Genomic DNA, 21,279 nt, shown 5'->3' with positions numbered 1-21,279 from the left:
TATGTAATGCTGGTAATATCTGTGATGGCTGTGAAAGGGCACTGTTACCAGGGAAAACAAAACTGCAGAGTTTTTTATAAGGGATTGCATTTTGGGAAAGGAATCTTGGGATTTCAAAATTCAAAATCTTTACAAATATATAAAAAATGAAAAGTTACCATCATGAAAGGAGTATATAATTGTATGAAATTGCACTATTTATAAGTGTATTGTGCCCAGCCTGACAAAGTTTTAATTTTTAGGATCACATAAAAGTAATTTGCTGTGTATTAAAGGGACATGTATTGAGTTCATTGGAGCTCTTTCAATAATCTAAAAACAAATTATAAAAGTTCATGTCAGAGATTAAAACTTGATAATCCTTGATAATACAATTTGTGGATCCACACATTAATTTAAAAGGTTGAAATTTTCAGATTTTTTTTAAAAGATTTATTTAGGGCACCTGAGTGGCTCAGTCTGTTAAGCGTCTGCCTTGGGCTCAGGTCACGCTCTCAGGGTTCTGGGATTGAGTCCCGCATCTGGCTCCCTGCTCAGTCGAGAGCCTGCTTCTCCCTCTCCCTCTGCCTGCCGCTTTGCCTACTTGTGCTCACTTTCTATGTCTCTGTCAAATAAATAAATAAAATCTTAAAAAAAAAAAAAGATTTATTTATTTATTTTAGAGAGAGAGGGAGAGAGCATGTAGGGAGAGAGGAGAGTAATAGAGGGAGAGAGAGAAGAGAAACTCATACAGATTCCACGCTGAGCTTGAGCCCAATGCAGAGCTCGATCTCATGACCCTGCAATCATGACCTAAGCTGAAACCAAGAGTTGGACGTTTAGCCTACTGTGCCACCCAGGTACCCCTGAAATTTTCAGATTTTATATATTACAAATAAAATTCATCAATAATTTTTCAGTATTATTCAAATATATTAACAAAGCCTACTGTTGTTACTTGTGTTTAAAATCCTCAAGCTTTCAGTACATTTTAATAAGATGGTCATGATTTTTCTAGGTATACTCAGTTAAGCAATATTGATGTAGATGGTTGCTTGCTTACTACCAAATTTCTTTGGGGGAGGAGGGTGAAGATTGTATTTTACATCACCTATTTCTTACCACTGTGTCTCTATTCTTTAGTTATTTTGATTCTTATGTTAAAATGTTCTTTACATGTATAACTATTTTTATGTATATATGTAAGACTCATACGTGTGTGTGTGTGTGTGTGTATATATAATGATATATATATATAATGATATATATATATATGTATATATATATAATGATAATCCAAAATTTCCCTTCAAATCACTTCTCCCTACTAGGAAGTATTATTTGAGAGAAGGTGGGTTAAGAGGGCAGCACACATAAACCAGACTTTATTTATTTATTTATCTATCTATTTTCTCATTTATGTTTACTATCTGATTTGGGGCAAGACAATTAGCTAATTGAGGATATTTGGTTGGTAATGGAAAAGGAATTGTAAACATGTATATTATATAAATGGTATTTATAATTATAAAACTCTATACATTTTCCTAAGAATGTCTTTTCTTATATATGATTGTTTACAAAGACAGAATTATAAATTAACTATCTTTTCAAAATATTTTCTAGTCCTTTGATATTACATAAATATTTTTGCCCAAGGCTAAATTGGGCAAAAAATGCATGATCACCCTTTATTTTAGCTCAATGTTATTAAACAGTTTTATCAAGCAGTTGTGAAGATAAAATATGAAAAAAGCAAAAGACTCTCTTCTCTGGGGACTCATATGAATTGGGAGAGATGAATAAGACATGTAACTTAGAAACTGAAATGCAGTGCAACTGATTGCTTTACTAGTGGTAAAAATTAATGTAGCCTGAGCAGACAGGTGGGAAAGCATATAAGTTAGTAGTTAGTGGTCAAGTAAGATGATCGAGAAGACAATATTCGAAAGGTATTGAAGAATGAGAAACTTTCCATGTGATGAAAGGAGTTTATTTCAGTCAGAACATGCTATGAGCAAACATGGAAATGTATGAAAATAAATGGTATGTTTTGAAATTAGCATAGATATACAAATATTAGAGTTAAGATATTGAGGATGATTGAAGTAGGTCGGAGTTAAGTGAATAAAATGAAGAAGTTAAAAAGAATGGACCCTGAAACTGAGTAGATAGACAAATAAGTCACCCAAACCAAAATCAACCACCACCACCATCACCACCAACACCTCAAAAGTGTGATCTTTCCCCAAAAGATGGTAGAGAATTGTTTGAGATACATAGACAGGAAAGTAGAACCTGTTGCAGGGAGGGAGCTAGTGGAGGCCTGGGCTATGGCTTGGACTGTCTTTCCAGTCTTCCCTCTCTCTTATCCCATGCCCATTTCCATAATGCACCCAGGTTTGTCAATCTCTGCTTGATGTTTGAAGCAGTGAGGAAGTAGTTAGACTCAGCCTGGAACATGTGATTAGTGATTGAATCAGCATTAGATAATTAGTGTCCATTAATATATTTTAAAAATAGACACTGTATAAGATAAAATAATATTATCATTTGCATAATGTATATTTACAATTATGTATAATTATTCTGTACACTTTTAAGTGGAATGACATTGCAAGAGGCTCATCACCTTCACACCGTTTTTGTTTTTTGTTTTTAATCTACACAATTCTCCTTAAGGTTTTAATATTTATCTTTTGAGAACAATTCCCTGTAAAAAGAAACACTCTAAAATATAAAGTTATTGGGCGCCTGGGTGGCTCAGTTGGTTAAGCGACTGCCTTCGGCTCAGGTCATGATCCTGGAGTCCCTGGATCTAGTCCCGCATCCGGCTCCCTGCTCGGCAGGGAGTCTGCTTCTCCCTCTGACCCTCCCCCCTCTCATGTGCTCTCTGTCTCTCTCATTCTCTCTGTCTCAAATAAATAAATAAAATCTTTAAAAAATAAATAAATAAAAATAAATAAAATAAAATATAAAGTTATTATTTTTCTATGGGAGTGTTGATGGAAACCTGACACAGTCTCAGAAAAAGTTAAAATAATATATTTAATGTAAGAAAAATAATTAAAGAACTAAGCTGTGCTAAATTTTGAAAAAAAGTTGGCTAAACACTTATAGATAACAACACACTTGATAAATGTTTCAAATAACTGAAAATTTAGAAATGAATATTTGTAAGTGTTGTTACAAATCTGGTGCAACAATAAACCACGAGAGACTGTGAAATATCTAAAGTCCTTGCACAACAGAATACCTACGCTCTTAACTACACTGACATTTCAACTCGCTAAGTGTGCTTGAATGGAAACCATTGATCATTTCACACACAAAAAAAGAAAGAGCTATAAAATATTTTATGTCATATTTATTCAAACTGCTCTTTTGAAATTTATTCTTATCTCACTAACTCTATACTTTCTCCATATGAAGTTTAAATCTTATGATATGTGTTCAGTTTTCTTTGGTGAAGGTGATTTAGGTATTTCTCATAAGATAATGAAGGTTTGGGGTGCCTGGGTGGCTCAGTCATTAAGCGTCCGCCTTCGGCTCAGGTCATGATCCCAGGGTCCTGGGATCAAGCCCCGCATCAGGCTCCCTGCTCGGCGGGAAGCCTGCTTCTCCCTTTCACACTCCTCCTGCTTGTGTTCCCTCTCTCGCTGTGTTTCTCTCTGTCAAATAAATAAATACAATCTTAAAAAAAAATAAAGATAATGAAGGTTTTTATTGGCTTATGGGAAAAGAACTTCTTAGATTGAAATGAATATGACCAAAACAGACATTAGCCAGTGTCAAAGAATTGAATAATTTAAATTTTAGTTCCTTGGTTTAACCATTAATTGGCCAAATTCTTTTTTTCTGTTAATATTAAAAGGCTGTTCCATATATAGAAAATGGAATTCTTTGCACAAATAGAAAATACCTTTCTTTTTCTTTAAGGTTTTATTTATTTGTTTATTTATTTGAGAGAGAGTGTGCACGTGAGTGGGGGGGAGGAGCAGAGAGAGAGGGACAAGCAGACTCCCTGCTGAGTGCAGAGCCTCAGGTGGGGTCTAACTCCAAGACCTGAGATCATGACCTGGGACAAAACAAGAGTCGGATGCTTTACTGACTGCGCCACCCAGGTACCTCAAAAATACCTTTTTCTTAAAGACTGTATTACAAAACTGAATCCCACCCATATAGGATTAAATTACAATTAATATTTTACAAATTTTTTGTTGAAATTCCAAACTGTTTAATCTATCTATTATGAAATTATTAAATATGCATACCTTTGAGTTTTATAAATATATAAAACAATAAATGAAAATATGAATAAATATATGGATGGTATTATTTTCCAAGGAATTTATAACATTAGGTTATGAAAAATTTCCAGTTTTAAACATTCACTGTATTGGGTCTTAGAGATTTCAATTTCTGCATTAGGGTTATATAAAAAAACAACCAAGTTACATTATTGAAATTAAACATCTAAACACATAAGAACACTTCTAATGTAAATTATTACATAGTGCATCTAAATAATATCTTGTAGAGTATACTTTAACTCTAAAATAGAAGTGCAGGTTTTCAATATATTTAAAAAATACATCTAAGATATCCTTCTCTGGGTGAATGTATAAACTGTGGTACATCCAGACAATGGAATATTATTCAATACTAAAAAGAAATGAGCCATCACATCATGAAAAACATGAAAGAACATTAAATGCACATTACTAAGTGAAAGAATCCAATGTGAAAAATATATATACTAAATGATTCTAAATATATGACATGATGGCTTCTGATGGCACTTCCTATAAGTGATGGAAAAGGAAAAGCTATAGAGATTATGAAAAAGATCAGTGGTGGCCAGGAGTTAGGAAAGAAGGACGGATGAATCGGCAGAACGCAGAGGATTTTTAGGGCAGTAAAACTATTTTAGTAAAAATACTATAATGGTGGATACTTTTCATTATGCATTCATTAAAACCCATATAATATACAACACCAAGAATAAATCCTAATACAAACTTTGGATTCCGGGTAAAAATGATGTCAATGGTGTCAATCTAGGTTGATCACTTGTAACAAATGTACCACTCTCCATGTTGATAATTGGGGAGGCAATACATGCATTGGGACAGGCAGTATATGGGAACTTTGTACATTCCTCTCAATTTTGGTATGAACCTGAAACTTCTCTAAAAAGTAAAGTCTATCTAAGAATGAAAAAAAAAATAGAGTCATATCTTTAAAATCTTCCAAGAAATGGTAACTTGCCTAGATTGGGAATGTCTATAAATTCAATAAACAATATTTTATTTCCTTTAATAATTAAAAAATGACATGCTAAGTGATGACTGACACACAGGAAAGTCTTAAACATTTTTAGTTTCCTGTTTTGGTATGATGGGACCCCCCAATGAACCAGACCAGACCCTGCTGTAGAGAAATATATCTATTGCCTTAAATAAACTTTCCTTCATGTCTGACCATTTGATGGAACATTAAGTCTCAGGCTAGTATATAAAAACCCCACAATATTTTTTCTGTTTTCCACCAATAAGCACTGCAAAGCAAAATATTTTTCTTATCATTTTGCAAGTACATTAGAGAGTTTTGCATGTAGCTTTCCATGTAACATATATACCCAGTTTAGCCTTTGTGAAATTATATAGAAACAGCAAGTTGAGAGTTGTTGTTCATGCATTTCTCAAAACAGAAATGCTAGTGTGAAGAGCTAATTTTTACTTTTGTTAACTTTATCTAAGCAGGAAAAAATAGTCTATATTTATTATAATATGCATTTTTATTTATTTATTTTTTATAATATGCATTTTTAAATATTTTATATTTCTCTTTATAATAATAAATGAGAAATCAGTAAAGAAGGAGACATATACCACTATGCAAATTCTGATTTGAAGCTGTTTATGTTGATTTCTTAAAATGAAAAGGACAGATGCTGAAATGAAACCATCTAGTTTAGTTTTTATTAGATAGTATGTAAAAATATTACTTCACATTACTAGAAAATGATTTATTTCTATGAACAATGTAAAAAAGTCATTTTATAAGATGTTTTCAGAAAATGTGTAAAAATTATAAAGTGATTACATTTAATTTGATATTCTTTTTGGGTTGTAAACTGAGTGTGAGTTTATTACATTGATCATAGAAAAGCAGCTCTGTGTAGGAGTTAAAGTGAGAAAGGTAACAAGCTGACTTGTTGAAGTACCATGATTACTGGAAGGAACTCTGGTTGGTTAATACATGACCTTTCCTGAGCCACACTGATTTTTTTATGACACAATCAAGAAGAAATCAAAGGAACTAGGTCAAAGACACAGGACTATATAAGTTATAGACAAAGGATTGAGTTATGTCATCTCTGATTCAGTGTAATTTGATAAAACAAAGAAAGGAGGAATGCTGAGAGTCAATGACTAGTCCCTGGGCTTCTCTGATCCTCAGTTTGTTGACATAATAAGATAATAGTATTGATTAGGGTATTAGAATAGATTTCCTCAAATTAGGATATTAGAATAGATTTCCTCAAATCTCTTTAGCTTTTTCACAGTGACCCCAAACAATAAAGTAATATAAAGCTAATAGAGTAATGTAAAGTTACTGTGATGGTCACTATAAAAATGTCCAACAATTCCCAAATATTTCCTGCTTGATACCATCTCATTGTCAAGGGGTTTCAGGAAAAGCAAAAACAAGAACAACAAAGAAAACTTAACTTTCTTTCTCTCCCAATGTACAAAACTTCTGTAACTATTGAATGAATTGAAAGAAGTTCAAAAATTATAACAAAATACAGATACTTTATTACAATTTTCATTTTGAAATGTATACAAATATGTTTTAATGGGGGATATATATATATATATATATATATATGATATACATTTGAGAGTGGGCTGTTATGGGATAAGAAAGATTAAGTGTGCCTTAAAATAATGCAAATCTTGAAAATGAACTTTTTCTCCTTTGTAATTTCTATACTATTTCATTTTTATCTGGCAATGTAGCACTTCACTGCATTTATATAAGAGAAATATATATTCATATCTAGGCCAGCAATTTTTCACTTTATAAAAACTAATTGAATAATTTCCATATTAAAGAATTATCATTTGAACCCAGGTCCAGTACTAAAACAAAAAGAGAAATATAATGTTTTATTAAGAGCACTGGACCTGGATGCTAATTGTGACTCTTTACGTAAATTATTCAATTTCTTTAGGCCTCACTATTCTCCTTTAAAATATGGAAGAAATGATACTTACTTCAGAGGGACTTTATGAGGAGTGAATGAAATATTACACACAGCATGTGACACAGTACACATTAAGAAATAGAACCAAAGTCACCATTTTTGTTTCATACCTTGGCTGTGGATCAGCAGAGAACCTTAGGAATTTTCTACAACTTTATTCTCATGGTGCTTAAATGGAATTATAGTAATACATTAACCAAAGAGATTTGAAAAATCTCTTTAAGCATTTACATCTGCCTTTATAAACTTTTGCTAGCAAAGGAAACTACTTAACAATGCTTGCATTATTAAAATTATTAACTTTATTCCTGTATTTTACTAAGATAGTATCTGATTATTTTGGTCTCCTACTAGTCATTGAAGTTTCTAAGAAGACTCTGAAACTAGTTACTATGAAAGAAATAGTATTTAGTAGTGTTTCTAAATTATTTTTGCAATATGAGTCTACCGATGATGTATTATTTGACCCAAAATAGAAGTCACTCAATGATTATATGTTTATTACACTGCAATATTGGATCTGATTAAGTTAGAAATGAAAACACACAACAAGGACAGAGAAGATTTGTACCAGTAATAAAGAAAACACATATAACAAAGCTTTTCCTCAGTTTTCTTTATTACAACAATGGAGACACAGAGGTACAGAAAATAAAATGACATTTAATATACTATGAAACACATGCATAGGATTACACATAGTGCTGGATATTATGTTGAGGGTTTTAAATAAGGGATGGTACTGAAAACAATACATTTATAACATACATTTTTTTCAAGAAAATAAGCTATGATGAAAACAGATGCAATTAAAATGATCAGAAATAGTCACTTTAAAACACAAGTGTTATACATAAAATCAGTGTAAGATGTGAGATAAAAATATTCTTAAAGAAGTTCATGAATCGTGGAGGTTACTTAAAACAGTAATTTTTAATTGCTTGCATTTAAAAAAAGATTAACTAGGAGACTTATTTCATAGTGCCCATTTAGTACATGTATAGAATAAAAATAAATATGGTATAATTAAGAAAAAAGATGTTATCTCTTAATATTATGCAATGTTTGCAAATGTGTAACTTTATATTTTTATTAGTTAAAATGGAATGATAAAGAATAACTTAATTTGAACACACACAAATTAAGAAACATTACCTTATACCTAAAAATACATTCAATTAGTTCACACGTAAAATGAAATTTGAGTCTACTTGAATCAACCTAGCTTTAAAAATTAGGTAAAATAATAGTCTACCAACAAAGCCATAAGGACATTAGTTGCAGTTCAGGTCAGCATAGATAAAATGATAGAACTCTTGAACATATGTGTTTTCCTTAGCTGTTTCAATATTTTTTCAACTTAGGCTTTGAAATTAGTTAATAGCCATAGAAGAAGGATGATTACTACCAGAAAATCTTTATCTGGCTCATTTTATGTAGGATAATAAAACCAAAGGTATTTGGAAAACACAGCATTATTATCACACTCTTATCTCTTATTTCAGAACAATTAGATTAAATTTAAGGTTACTGAATTTTTTTGCCTTAGATAAAAATTGAGATGCTGCTTAATATACTCTTAGAACCTTTATGTATTTCATCAAGTTTTTAAGTACAATAAATTAAAAAGGGATAATACTATAGCTTTATATTTAAAAGTTAGAAAAATGTTAACTCTAGATGTTAACTCTACCAATTTAGATGTTAATACAGAAGAGATCAGGTTAATGGGATGTTAGAAAGATTGTTTCTTCTTTAGGTCCTAAAATTTACAGTGGTAATACCTTCTGGATTCTAAGATAAATTATAAAGTATTAACAGTGATCAAATAATTCTCTTTATTTTTATGACATAATCAGCTGGTTTGGAAATGGAATTTTTACCAATTTCAATTCATATTGAAATAATTTCAAGGGCTATTTGTAGAATATTTGCATCTCCAATGGATATTCAATGCATTAGTCTTTCTGAAGGTTTTATGACATATATCCATAGCACAAATGCTAAGACTTTAAGATTTACCAGTGATTAATGGAAAAGGAGTAGAAAAAAATAAACCCTATTTATTCATGGCCAGAAATTGAGGTGGGGGGAAGGAAGGCTGGAGGGGGTTGGGAGAGAGAGAGAGAAAGGACAACAGGGCAAGAGAGACAAAGAGGAGGAATAAAAGGGAATGTGAGAGAGAGAGAGAATATTAGAAAGAATGAATTGGAAGGTAGGAAGGAAGGAAGGAAGGAAAGAAGGAAGGAAGGAAATAAGCTAATATAAGAGAAAACCTACATAATCTGTACCTCTTCAAAGGTTGTTTAAAGGATATTACATTAAACCTCACAGATTTGAGCCATAATAAAATACATTAAATGACACATTTGGATACAACCTTCATGATAAGTAAAATTATAATACATAAGGGCTAAAGAAAATTATAAGTAACATTTAATTTAGGTAGTATTGTAACACACTATTTAAAGTTTTTAATACTGCTAATGTCATAACCAAAAACAAACAGGTAGAAATTTTCAGATAATTTTACATGACTAAAGAGATTTCCTAACTACTTCAAACTGAAAGTATTATTATAGGTAACATGATCTAACAATTCTTGAAAACTAGACCTGAACATACTTAATGATTATATTGTTTATATAAATATCTATCTTAAATCACTAAAATCATTTGTAATTTTAAAATTTATGTTTCCACTCCTAGTGAAGATTAATAAATATTAATAAATATGATACTTTTCAGATATCTAATAGAGTTTACCCTGACCCAAAAAAGATTAATTACCTCTTGCACACTCTATTTTGTTGAATATAACTGAATAGCCACAAATCCAAATGTACAAAGTTGAAACTAGTGTAGAATTTTCCTTATTTCAGGTTTAAATTAAATATGTTAAGTCGCCGTTCTTATATGGAAAATATTTGAGTTAAATTATAATGGCTTCCAAATTGACCCAAATTGTATAACCTGTGAACTACTGTGCATACTTGTATTTTTAATTCTTAATTTAAAAAAACCTTCTGTATATTTAAATAGTGAAAACTATTTGCAATTAAATTATTTGTGTACGTATTCATTTCATATGTCCAATTGAAATTATAGACATAAACTGTTAATCCAATGTCTAGAATATATTTATTTATTTATTTAATTTTTTGAAACACTTAAGATACTTTAGGCTAAGGAAAAAAGGGAAAGAAATTTAAAAAAATAAGCCATAAGACATTTTAATCTCGTCCATGTCTACCACGAATGAATGCATATATGTTCATTCGTTTCATGTTTTTGGAAATGGTACGAGTGTAGCATTTATAAAATGTCGTTATTCCCAATGACTAATATGAGGAGAGAGGATGAAAAATGGCAATTGACCTACGATTCTCCTATCCAAGAAGTTTCCTAGAAAAGAATTTACTGCTACTTCTTAGGCATACTCTGTTAGCACATCTGGTACATGGTATTGGTGAGCCTTATAGTGATCTGATGAATAATTACGGAGTTTGGTTTGGAGAGGAGAAACCAGTAAGACTAAATAATAAAAGGAGAAAAGAAGACAAACCAGGCAAAAATGGTGAGGAGAAAAAAAAAAGGAGATATCCATGTTTATAGAAGAAATTAATCTTGATCTCCACATTCAGATGAAGTAATCATCCACAAGGAAATCAACCTAATTTAATAACTGGTAGATGATGCTTAACACAAACTTCTGGAATGATTTAATATTTGGAGATATGATATACACATCAGTAGACATAGACATATTACATGTAATGATTAACATAAAACTCACCTTAACACACAACTTCATATTTTATACATTTGAGACACAGGGTTTTATTTAAGAATTTATTGAATGAAAAAAAATCACTGGATGATATGAGGGAGAGACTTAAAATAAGTTGAATTTTTATGTTTTGCTTACCAACAATCACATTCATTTAGACCTATAGGTAGATACTAATTAGACTAAACAGCACTGTCAGATTACAGGGTTGCATATAACAAAACTAAAACTCAGGTAATAAAAAAAAATAATTTAGCAATACTTACATATTACTAAGATTTTTTTTTAATCTGAGAAGGTAATTTACAATCTCTAAGGCCTCATTTATTGAAATGTTATAGCTGTACTGTTCAGAGTTTTGTGCTTTCCTATTTCTTGTAGAAATAAACCAAAGCACAGAACCTGTATTTTAAGATGTCTGAGGATTTATTTTCAAGAATTTATGCATTTCTCAGAATTGCAAAATAATTGTTCTTCTAAGCATAAACATTTGGCCAAATGATAGATTGCTTTTTAATTTCAGGATTAAAAACTTGATCTGCACTTAGGTGTTTATAAAAACTAAATGAATTTATTAAATGTAAATAATTCTGTGAGACAATAAAATTTTCATTTTAAATTATTTTCTCAACTGTCAAAATATCACTTTAGGTACCATGTAAACCTGAATTTGAGTATTCTTCGTAACACTGTTGGTGACCTTGAGTCATAGAATATTAAATTTTAAAAAATCAACTATGTTATCTTATGAAATACATATTCCATTTTTTTTGCTATCATATACTATGTATTTTGCTATCATATACTATGTCAAAATAATTTCTACATGAGTCTTGTGGAAGCATTTGTCTTATTGGAAAAATCCAGTCAGGTTATAGTCAACAGGGAAAACTGTTCCTGGAAGAGTTACTGGAACTCTTTTCTGTCCCAGGACTTTCTACATATTAGTAACCAACAAGTCTATATACCTTCTCCAAATACAGATATCCTGGAATATAATATGCACTTATAATTAGTTCTTTAATAAAAAAAAAGTTGGTCATGGTGATTTTATTTTATTTCTTTCTTTGAGCGAGAGAACACAAGTGGGGGGTGAGGAGAAGGAGAAGCAGGCTCCCCACTGAGCAAGGTGCCCGATGTGGGGCTCAATCCCAGGACCCCAGGATCGTGACCTGAGCTGGAGGGAGATGCTTAACCGACTGAGCCACCTAGGCACCCCTGCTATGGTGATTTTAAAAACAGAACACTCGCCATAAGCAGGTTAGATTTCCGTACTGCATAAGTTTGGAAATCCCTTTGTCTCAGCAGAAGAAAAGGGAAGGAAGTAGAAGTGTGTTTAATCTGTGGATGGGTTACTTCTGCATTCTAAAGATCCGTTGCTAGATCAGAAGAAAGAAGGACAGCAGTGCACAGCAGAGTTTAGAAAAGATAAAGAAAGACTACTAAAGAAAAGTCTAGCATTAGATCTTATGTAATAGGATTCTGTAGCTATTTAAAAAAGAAAAAAATAGTAAGAGAATACTTTCATGCAGGAAAACAGTTTTTGTTTTTTTTTTAAAGCTTCTAGTTGTTTCTTTCTTTTTTTTTTATTTTTATTTATTTATTCATGAGAGACAGAGAGAGAGAGAGAGAGAGAGAGGCAGAGGGAGAAGCAGGCTCCCAAGGAGCAGGGAGCCCGATGCGGGACTCGATCCCAGGACCCTGGGATCATGACCTGAGCCGAAGGCAGACGCTTAACCATCTGAGCCACCCAGGCGCCCAGGAAAACAGTTTTTGATGAGTGACTCTCAAAGCCTCGTATCTAGTAATTTGATTTACCATGTAAGTATGGTCACTCTATTGATATATGTAAATCTGACTGCTTTCTAATTGTCCTGAATGAGTATTAAGAATCATTTGCTAGAGTGTGGTTGGGAGTGAAAGGCACAAAACACTTTTCTCATTTTATAATGAATGAAAATGTCAAAACTAAAATCATTACTTATGATACTCCCTCAAATCCAGCTTCCTCTGAAAAATGGAATGTGGTAACACCTCCTTCTCCTCTCAATTTCATCATCTCTCAAGAAGTAGCTAACAATAGCATCAGTCCATATCCAGTGAACAGGATGCAACTTTTTAAACACATTCTAACTTTATTATTTATTTTGGGACAATTGCAGAGAGGTATTTTCAACTTAATGAAAAATGGATATTTCAATATCGGTGTTCAAATTTAAAAGAAGAAACTTTTCCACTTTTATTCCTTATGACATTTTAGGTCGGTAAATGGAAAATAGGTCGCACAATAAGGATACACATCTAATATAATAAAAGTTATCAGGTTTATGTTTTATATAAATGGTAAGCACTATGAAATTTTATAAATGTCCATAAAGTTAGAAACTTACATTTAAAAGAGTAACAATTAAAACCAATATAAAAGATCCACAATTCTACGTAATAAAATTACTATTTATACAATGTATGGCCATGGATATTGAATTATATTTGCAAAATAATCAAATGAAAGACTAGATGCAGTAAATGCTTACGTTCCAAGTAAAAGTGACATGATATTTAACAGGTCAACTTCAGAAATTAAAGGAAACTTTAGAATGAAGCGAATTATGCAATGAACTTATCCTAGAAGAAACAATCCTGATTCACGTTCTTTCAGTGATTTTCTGACAAATTATTTACTTTAAAGGTTGACAATTTGGGAAGGGAAAATAGGCTAATTGTTCATGGGTGAAGATACATGCATAATTAGTTGGACCATAGAAAATCTTTTATCATAATTTCAGATTAGCCTTGTAAATTTGCAGGGCATAAAAGGAAATATCATAAAACAACAACATTAAAACATCCAAGACAAACTTATGGCTATAATGAAAGAAAACCCAGCAGCATTCAGCTGCCATGACTGGCTTCCATTTTCGCCTTTATTCGCTTCACAGCATTTATCTGCGTGACGGAAATTGTTTTTGAAAATAGAATAAGAATAAAATAATTAAGAAAGAAAAGAGTAGGGTTACAAACATGAAAATAAAGAAAAAGAAAAAAAAGTGACAGTAGGAAAGAAAAAAAAAGAGAAAATAATTAATGCAAGATTTACACAAAGCCATTACAAATTACCTACAAAAAAATTACTTTGATACAAGACAAAGAATGGCTAAAATCTGTACAGAACATTACGAAATAGTTGTCACATTAAATCATAACTGAGCCTCAATATTAATACTCAGTATTAATTAATGTTTATTTCACATAAATCAGACAGTAGTTCTGTCATTGATTCTTTAAATGTAAGCATCTTAATTATTCTTGAATGAAGATACATCTTATAAGCGAGAAGGCACCTCCACTTCACTGTGCTACTGTAAATATGAGCTCATCATATTCTGCAATGTTTACTGATAGTACTTTTCACTGCCATCATATCTTAGAAGAAATATTTGATAAAAGTAGTTATATTTTTAACAGTGAATAAGCTACCAAGAAATATCAGTGAAAATTACCTATTCACACAATGAAAATTTGCCATAAGAATAGAAGAAGCAAGGAGCCCTGACTGACCAAAGACAAACTCTAGACATATGTCATTGTACCTCTTTAAAAATAACTTTGAGAACAAAAGAACATGAAAATATAGGTTTACTTTTTCATTATGTGCTAAATTCAAAGAAATACTGTTTTGGGTGTAGTATTAACATTTAGCTTTGACTGAGATTTCCAGATAGTTAAAATGAAGTTCTTTCCAATTAACTGAACTTCAATTTCACTGCTGTTTTAGAATTTCTCTTATTCATATTCTGAACAGATCATAAATTTAACTTTAAGAAGACATTTTAGTATTTGCCATGCACTTGAAAATGTTGTTTTCTTTGTTTATGTTGAGTTATTCAGAACTGTAAGGGTATGCTAGTATTGCGTGGAACTAGACGGAGTGATATCAAAATTATTTTACTGTACATTCATTAGAAATATAATCAAAACAACCATGAAAAAACAAAAGGAAAAAAACCTGAAAATTTTTAACAACATATTTAGTGGTGGTGATTTATATAATTTCTTTTCTAGCTTCTTAAATTTGAGGAACTCTTATAGATGTATTACGTGCTTGAATTCAGATGGTAGAATTGTTTTATCATCAGATCTTAACAATGTATGAATGCAATTATTTGTCACCAAATTATATTAATAGTGTTAAAATTAGACATGTGTTCAATTCATTGTAACAAAAGCAGAAAAAGGAAGCAATTACTAAAAGAAAAAAAAAGACCCCTTTTTTGTTGTTGTTGTTAAAACAAACAGTATTAAACCTGTCATAAACCAAAAGAATAGTGGGAAATGTTTTTCAAAATAAATTTATTTATCACCAAGGATTGTTTAAAACATTAGATTATATTCAATCCACCAAAGTAGTAGTATTTTTAGCCATAGAGATTACAGAACAAATCCATAAATGTCATTTTATCAAACTCTCATTCCATAGATTTGTAATCATTTTATAAGAATTAATTTGTCATAACTATTCAATATTCTCACTGTTTATAAATAAAATGAGATGGCATTATGCTGTATGAATATTCCAAAAGGGAACAGGATTGTGATTTTTGCACTCTAGTTCTATGTAAATCAAGAAACACATCTTTCAAAGTAAATATATGTTTAATAAGTGGAAATGAGAAAATATTATTCATCACAAAGTACCTTTTAAATTAGAATAATAAACTATGGAGAAATGTGGTATCCACTAATATACATACGTAGAAGAACCATTATTGTTAATGTAACATATTATATATGAATGTAAGGTGAGCATATTGTTAAAAAAATAGTTCTTCAGTCCAACAAATACATGTACTCTATATTTAGCCTGTTGCTTACAAAAAGTTAAATATATTGAATGCACATAAGCAATGACTTTTTAGATTCAAAAGTGCAAGACTGTTGAATCTTAGATCTGTACCTCTGAAACAAATAATGCAATATATGTTAAGAAAAAAAAAAGAGGAAGAGGAAGGTAGCGGGAGGGGAAGAATGAAGCGGGGGAAATCGGAGGGGTAGACGAACCATGAGAGATGATGGACTCTGAAAAACAAACAGGGTTCTAGAGGGGAGGGGGGTGGGAGGATGGGTTGGCCTGGTGGTGGGTATTGAGGAGGGCACATTCTGCATGGAGCACTGGGTGTTGTGCACAAACAATGAATCATGGAACACTTCATCTAAAACTAATGATGTAATGTATGGGGATTAACATAAGAATAAAAAAAAAGTCTATAAACTTATTTAGACAGTTTACAACGCATGCCACCAAAAATGAATTAAAACTAAATCAACTTCTAAAGTTCACATCTTCTAAAACTGGCATAAAAAGACTTAAGGTCTGCTAGTTTATTATTGATAACTTATTTCAGATATGAGTTTAAATTTATAATATTTACTTTAAAATGGAAAAAGAAATCATACAGCTACCAGGGTAATTTTGATGAAGGCATATGCAAATCATTTTCCTTATTTTACCAATACATAACTTTAACTCTGTAGGATATTGTGGGCATAAAGGTTCCCAAATTCACCATCACCCTTTACAGCCTTTAAAATTGACCCCCAAAACCTTCTAGAGCTAAGCTGAACGATTCTTAAACTCTAAAGGCATGTCATTAATGTGGCTTTCCATGAAGAAAGCCATCAGCTGCACAGTTTAGAGGGGGAGGAATTCTTTCTCCTACCTTCTCAGATAGCTTGTTCTGACTTCTCCTTGACTGCGTGATCTGCCTCATCAGCTGTGAAACACACTCCAGCATTTTTCATCCTAAAGTCCTTCTGACACTGATTCTTTTTTTTTTTTTTAATCTCTGCTCGCCTTCATAGCAAACCTTCTTAAAAGCATTAAATAAACATGGAATCTAAACCTCCTAACCTCACATAAAATCCTCAGCCCACTCCTACCTAATTTCTCTCATAGCCACTTCAGCAAAGTTGTATGTATGAAGGACACTTCACATCTCTTTCGATTGAGTTCCGTTGACCTCTTGGCAGCATCTGAAGTGGCAAATGCGATTTATAGCTTTTCTTCTTGAAAGATGACTCTCCCTTAACTTCCAAGATACTACAGTCTTCTGTTTTTCCAGGAACTCTACAACATCTTAATCTCATGGGGGGTGGGGGGTTGCTGTGGTTTTCTCTTCCCATATAATAGTTCCTTGGGACTCAGTTCTTTATACTCTACTCAGTTACCCAAAAAGTACTCCTTGAACATCTATGCTGTGCCAGGCACGCTTCTAGGTACCAGGGAGACATCTATGAGTATTTCAGACTCTTTTTCATGGAGCTTGGGCATTACTCATTGTGTAATTTTATCCTCACCCAGGCTTCAGATACCATTCACCTGTTAATGTTAACATCATAATGTATGTTTCCAATCTATGACATCTTCTCATCTTTATATGCACATATATAACTACTACTTGACATTTCAAACTTAAGGATTACCAAACCGATCTTATGTTTGATCCTATTCTGCAAATTCTGTTCCTCAAATTCTTCATCCTGAGAGATGATGCCAACAGTGTTCCAACTATCCAAGCAAGAAACTCAAAAGTCATCAATATCTACTTAATTCAATCTGTTACACATGTAAGGTTAACCTACATCTACACTGTGTCCAGAATTTATTCACGTTTTTTTTTTCTACTGCTGTCACTTTTTTTCAAGTGTTCCTGTTCATCCATCTCTTCCTTTTACCCATATGAGCAAGATTAATCTGTCTGTAATGCCTATCTATTCATATAATGTCCCTGCTTCAAATGATTTCTTATTGCCTCTAGGACCGCTTTTAAGATTGTTTATGTAATTTTCAGAAGACCTTGGATTATCTGGGTTGTAGATCCCTCTTTATCCTTATTTTTGTTCATACACCTCCAGGTTCTCTTCAGCCATGTTTTATCTAGTTCCTAAAGCAGATCAAAAAAATTTTTTTTTTTCTCTCTCTCTCAGAGGCTTCTTCTATATACAAACTTTCCCTAGAAGACTCATTTCCTTTAACTTTGTTTTGGAAAGGCACTTTCTAAAGGAACCCTTCCCTAACCCCTACCTCTCCCACCACAAGTTAGGTACAAGTGCAAACCCCTTCATGGCAGCATACAGCCCCAGCATATCTCTTAGTTGTAATTATTTGGTGGTTATTCGAACCCTAGGTTTTATGTCTACCTGCCCTACTAGATTGTAAGGTCTCTGAGGGCAGGGGCCAGTTCTGTACTTTTCACAGGTCATTCCTCTGTGCCCATTTCTGTCATTCTCACAAAGCAAGACCTCAATAAATACCTAGAACAAATGAATGAATCCTAACATAGCAGAACCAGAAGAAACTAGCTTAGAGATAAGAAAATGCATATCAAGAAAAATTAATTAACAAGAGCAAAGCTGAAACTATAAACCATAATTCTTTCCACTTGTCTTCTAGGTACTGCCCACAATCTGATTCTGAAATTCAAACAAAATATGTTTTTATGGTAAATATATCATAATATATCTTAGATATGTTTGTGCCTGTATATGTATATATGTGTGTATGTATGTATATGTATGTATAAATGTATATACATATATTCTTATTTACTTTTTACCCTTTTATCCATACTTATTTTTGGTTTTTATTAACAATGATTTTTTAAAAGATTTTTTAAAGATTTATTTATTAGAGAGAGAGAGAGCACAAGCAGGGGGAGCAGCAGAGGGAGAGGGAGAAGCAGACTCCCCACTGAACAGGGAGCTCGATGCGGGGCTCAATCTCAGGACCCCGGGATCATGACCTGAGCTGAAGGCAGATGCTCAACTGACTGAGCTACCCAGGAGCTCCTTAACAATGATTTTTTATAAAACTAGCAGGGACTCTGGAAGTATAACATAAAGTAACCTGCCTAAAGTCTATTTTTTTCATAATTTGTTTGTTACCTATAAAATGTTATTAAAATGTTGTCTTCCAACCTCATACAACATTAATTTTTATCTTGATAAAAATAATTATTTTCTCCAAACATACAAGCTAAATTAAAGATTGAGGAAAATGGAGTACACTGTTGAAATCCTCCTTTGAAGATTCTGACTCAGATTTAGAGTCATATTTATATCATGTTGCTGGTATCTGTATGGAAGATAATTACTACAAAAATAAAACATTATAATTGTAGAGGTAGTTACTGGTGTTTCAAACTCACAGAGGCAATGAACTTGATAGTATATTCAATCATATTCTTAGGTGTATCATCTTATAAGATCATTGGACTTGTCATATGACTAAAGTATCTCTGACCTTGAACAGATCCCTTAACCTTCCAAATTTACATCTGTAAAATGAGTATAACTCTTCCTCATTCAATTCAGATTCAGAGATACATAAATGAGATAATGAGATAATAAATGCAAAAGTACTTTGTAAATTTTTAAAAATTCCATTACAACATATCAATATTAGTTCTAGATGTTCCCAACTTCCTAATTTCAAATTATAATTGGAAGCACTTATTAATATTAGCCATACAAAGTCAAATATCAATGACTTTTAAACCATATAACCAATAGTAATTTTTTTTGTAATTATTTTTTAATAGAAAGATTAACTGTATAAAGATGCTTTCAATTTGGAAAAAAAGATGCACTATATCACAAACTCACAATAATGAGATTGATATCTATCTGAAGTTACAAGGGGGTTAAAGAACATGACTGAACTAACACATTTTATTTTTTCCCAGTCCCAACAGTGTTATGTAACAATACTAACACTGTAATATAATATGACTTCAATAAGCCATGCTTATCAATATGCTGCCCCCATCTCTACATATATACATATGAAGAGTATATGTATATTACATATATTCATACATGTATGTATGAGATTTACCAGTAAATGTTACATATTATATTTAAAGGAATGGTAGATGTTAAAGTATGACCCATGTGATAACTCATAGAGTTAAATATGACTATGAATCAGGACAAATTCTTGCATCCTTACCTCTATAACATGTATCTGAAAAAAATTAATATCTCTCCTGTGGACTTCGATACTATCACTAGCATACAATGATGCAAGCACTGTTACTAATAAAGGTAGAATTCACCAGTGCGCTTGAATACTGATGTTGAGTGTCCTGTAACATTGTGAGCCTCCTTGAAATCCTAGTTATAATTTTTTCTGGGCTACATCTGTGGTTGTTTCTGACTTACTGTGTGATTGATTCTACCTTTCCAAAATCAACTGGTTTGATCAGTCATGGATGGGCTCATCATTATCTTTGACCGCATTTTTCCAAAAATGAAGGGCCAGCCTCCGTGTGTTTGGTAGAGAAGTCTTCTTTGTGAAAGATTTTCTGGTTTCAACAGAAATTTTTCATGTTGATTTTTGACACTTCACTTTTACCTTCCATCCCCTCCCTCTGTTCATTCTCTCCCCATCGCTTCAACCACCAAAGTCAGAGTGTATTTACAAGTTAACTGATACCCCATGGCAAGAACAATTTGAGAAATCTTGAGTAAGACATGTCATGATAATCACAATTAGAACTCAGAATTTACAATTCCTTCTATAAAATTATGTTTTTCAATATTAAGAAAAAATCCAGAGGAGTTATAAAAAGATGATTATCATATTTATTGCCAGCCTAAGAAAGCAGCTAGTTTTGCTTACCTTTAATAATGTTCGGCTTTGGTGGCATGCTGAACTCATAGACTGTTGGTTCTGAATATCCCAATCTATTGGCAGCTGTAATTTGAACTTCATACCCCATTGTCCACTGTAGATGCTCCAAAATAATGTGGTCTTTATTTCCCTGCACTTTTTTCTCTAGCCACTGATCTTCTTTATCTTTCTGTAGAGGCAATCAAATATATTTTGTAAATACACTGAAGTTGGGATTTTTAAAAAATATAATTTATCTTCAGGTAGAAAAAGTGTTTTTATTAACTTCAAGAAAGGATATATTATCATCTACAGGGATAAAGAAAGTTGCTTTATCAATGAAGTCATTTCTGAGAATTTTCCATAAAAATGTAATGTTTTTTAAAATTTTAGCCAAATAATGATTTCATAATTAATTTTTGATAATTCAGTGGCTGATAATTCACCTTCATTAAGAATTTATTTTTATTTCACAGATATCATTTTGCTGTTTGGCCATTTTTTGATTATTAATAGTCCTGTGGACAGAAAAAATGAAACATAATTTACAGAAAAAGCTTAGTA

General features: G+C 31.9%; 1 protein-coding gene across 1 annotated transcript in view; it reads right to left on the bottom strand.

Moving 5' to 3' along the window:
- The window catches only part of NCAM2 (neural cell adhesion molecule 2), a 517,151-nt gene that overhangs the window by 22,681 nt on the left and 473,191 nt on the right, over positions 1-21,279 (bottom strand). The window contains exon 15 of the mRNA XM_035017513.1: positions 20,725-20,905. Coding sequence (XP_034873404.1) covers positions 20,725-20,905 — 181 coding nt within the window. The remainder of the gene's footprint in view (positions 1-20,724; positions 20,906-21,279) is intronic.

Source organism: Mirounga leonina, unplaced genomic scaffold (genome assembly GCF_011800145.1).
Source record: "Mirounga leonina isolate KUSES-001 unplaced genomic scaffold, KU_Mleo_1.0 Mir_172, whole genome shotgun sequence".
Lineage (NCBI taxonomy): Eukaryota > Metazoa > Chordata > Mammalia > Carnivora > Phocidae > Mirounga > Mirounga leonina.
The sequence above is the reverse complement of the archived record's forward strand: the minus strand, read 5'-3'. Positions and strand labels throughout refer to the sequence as shown.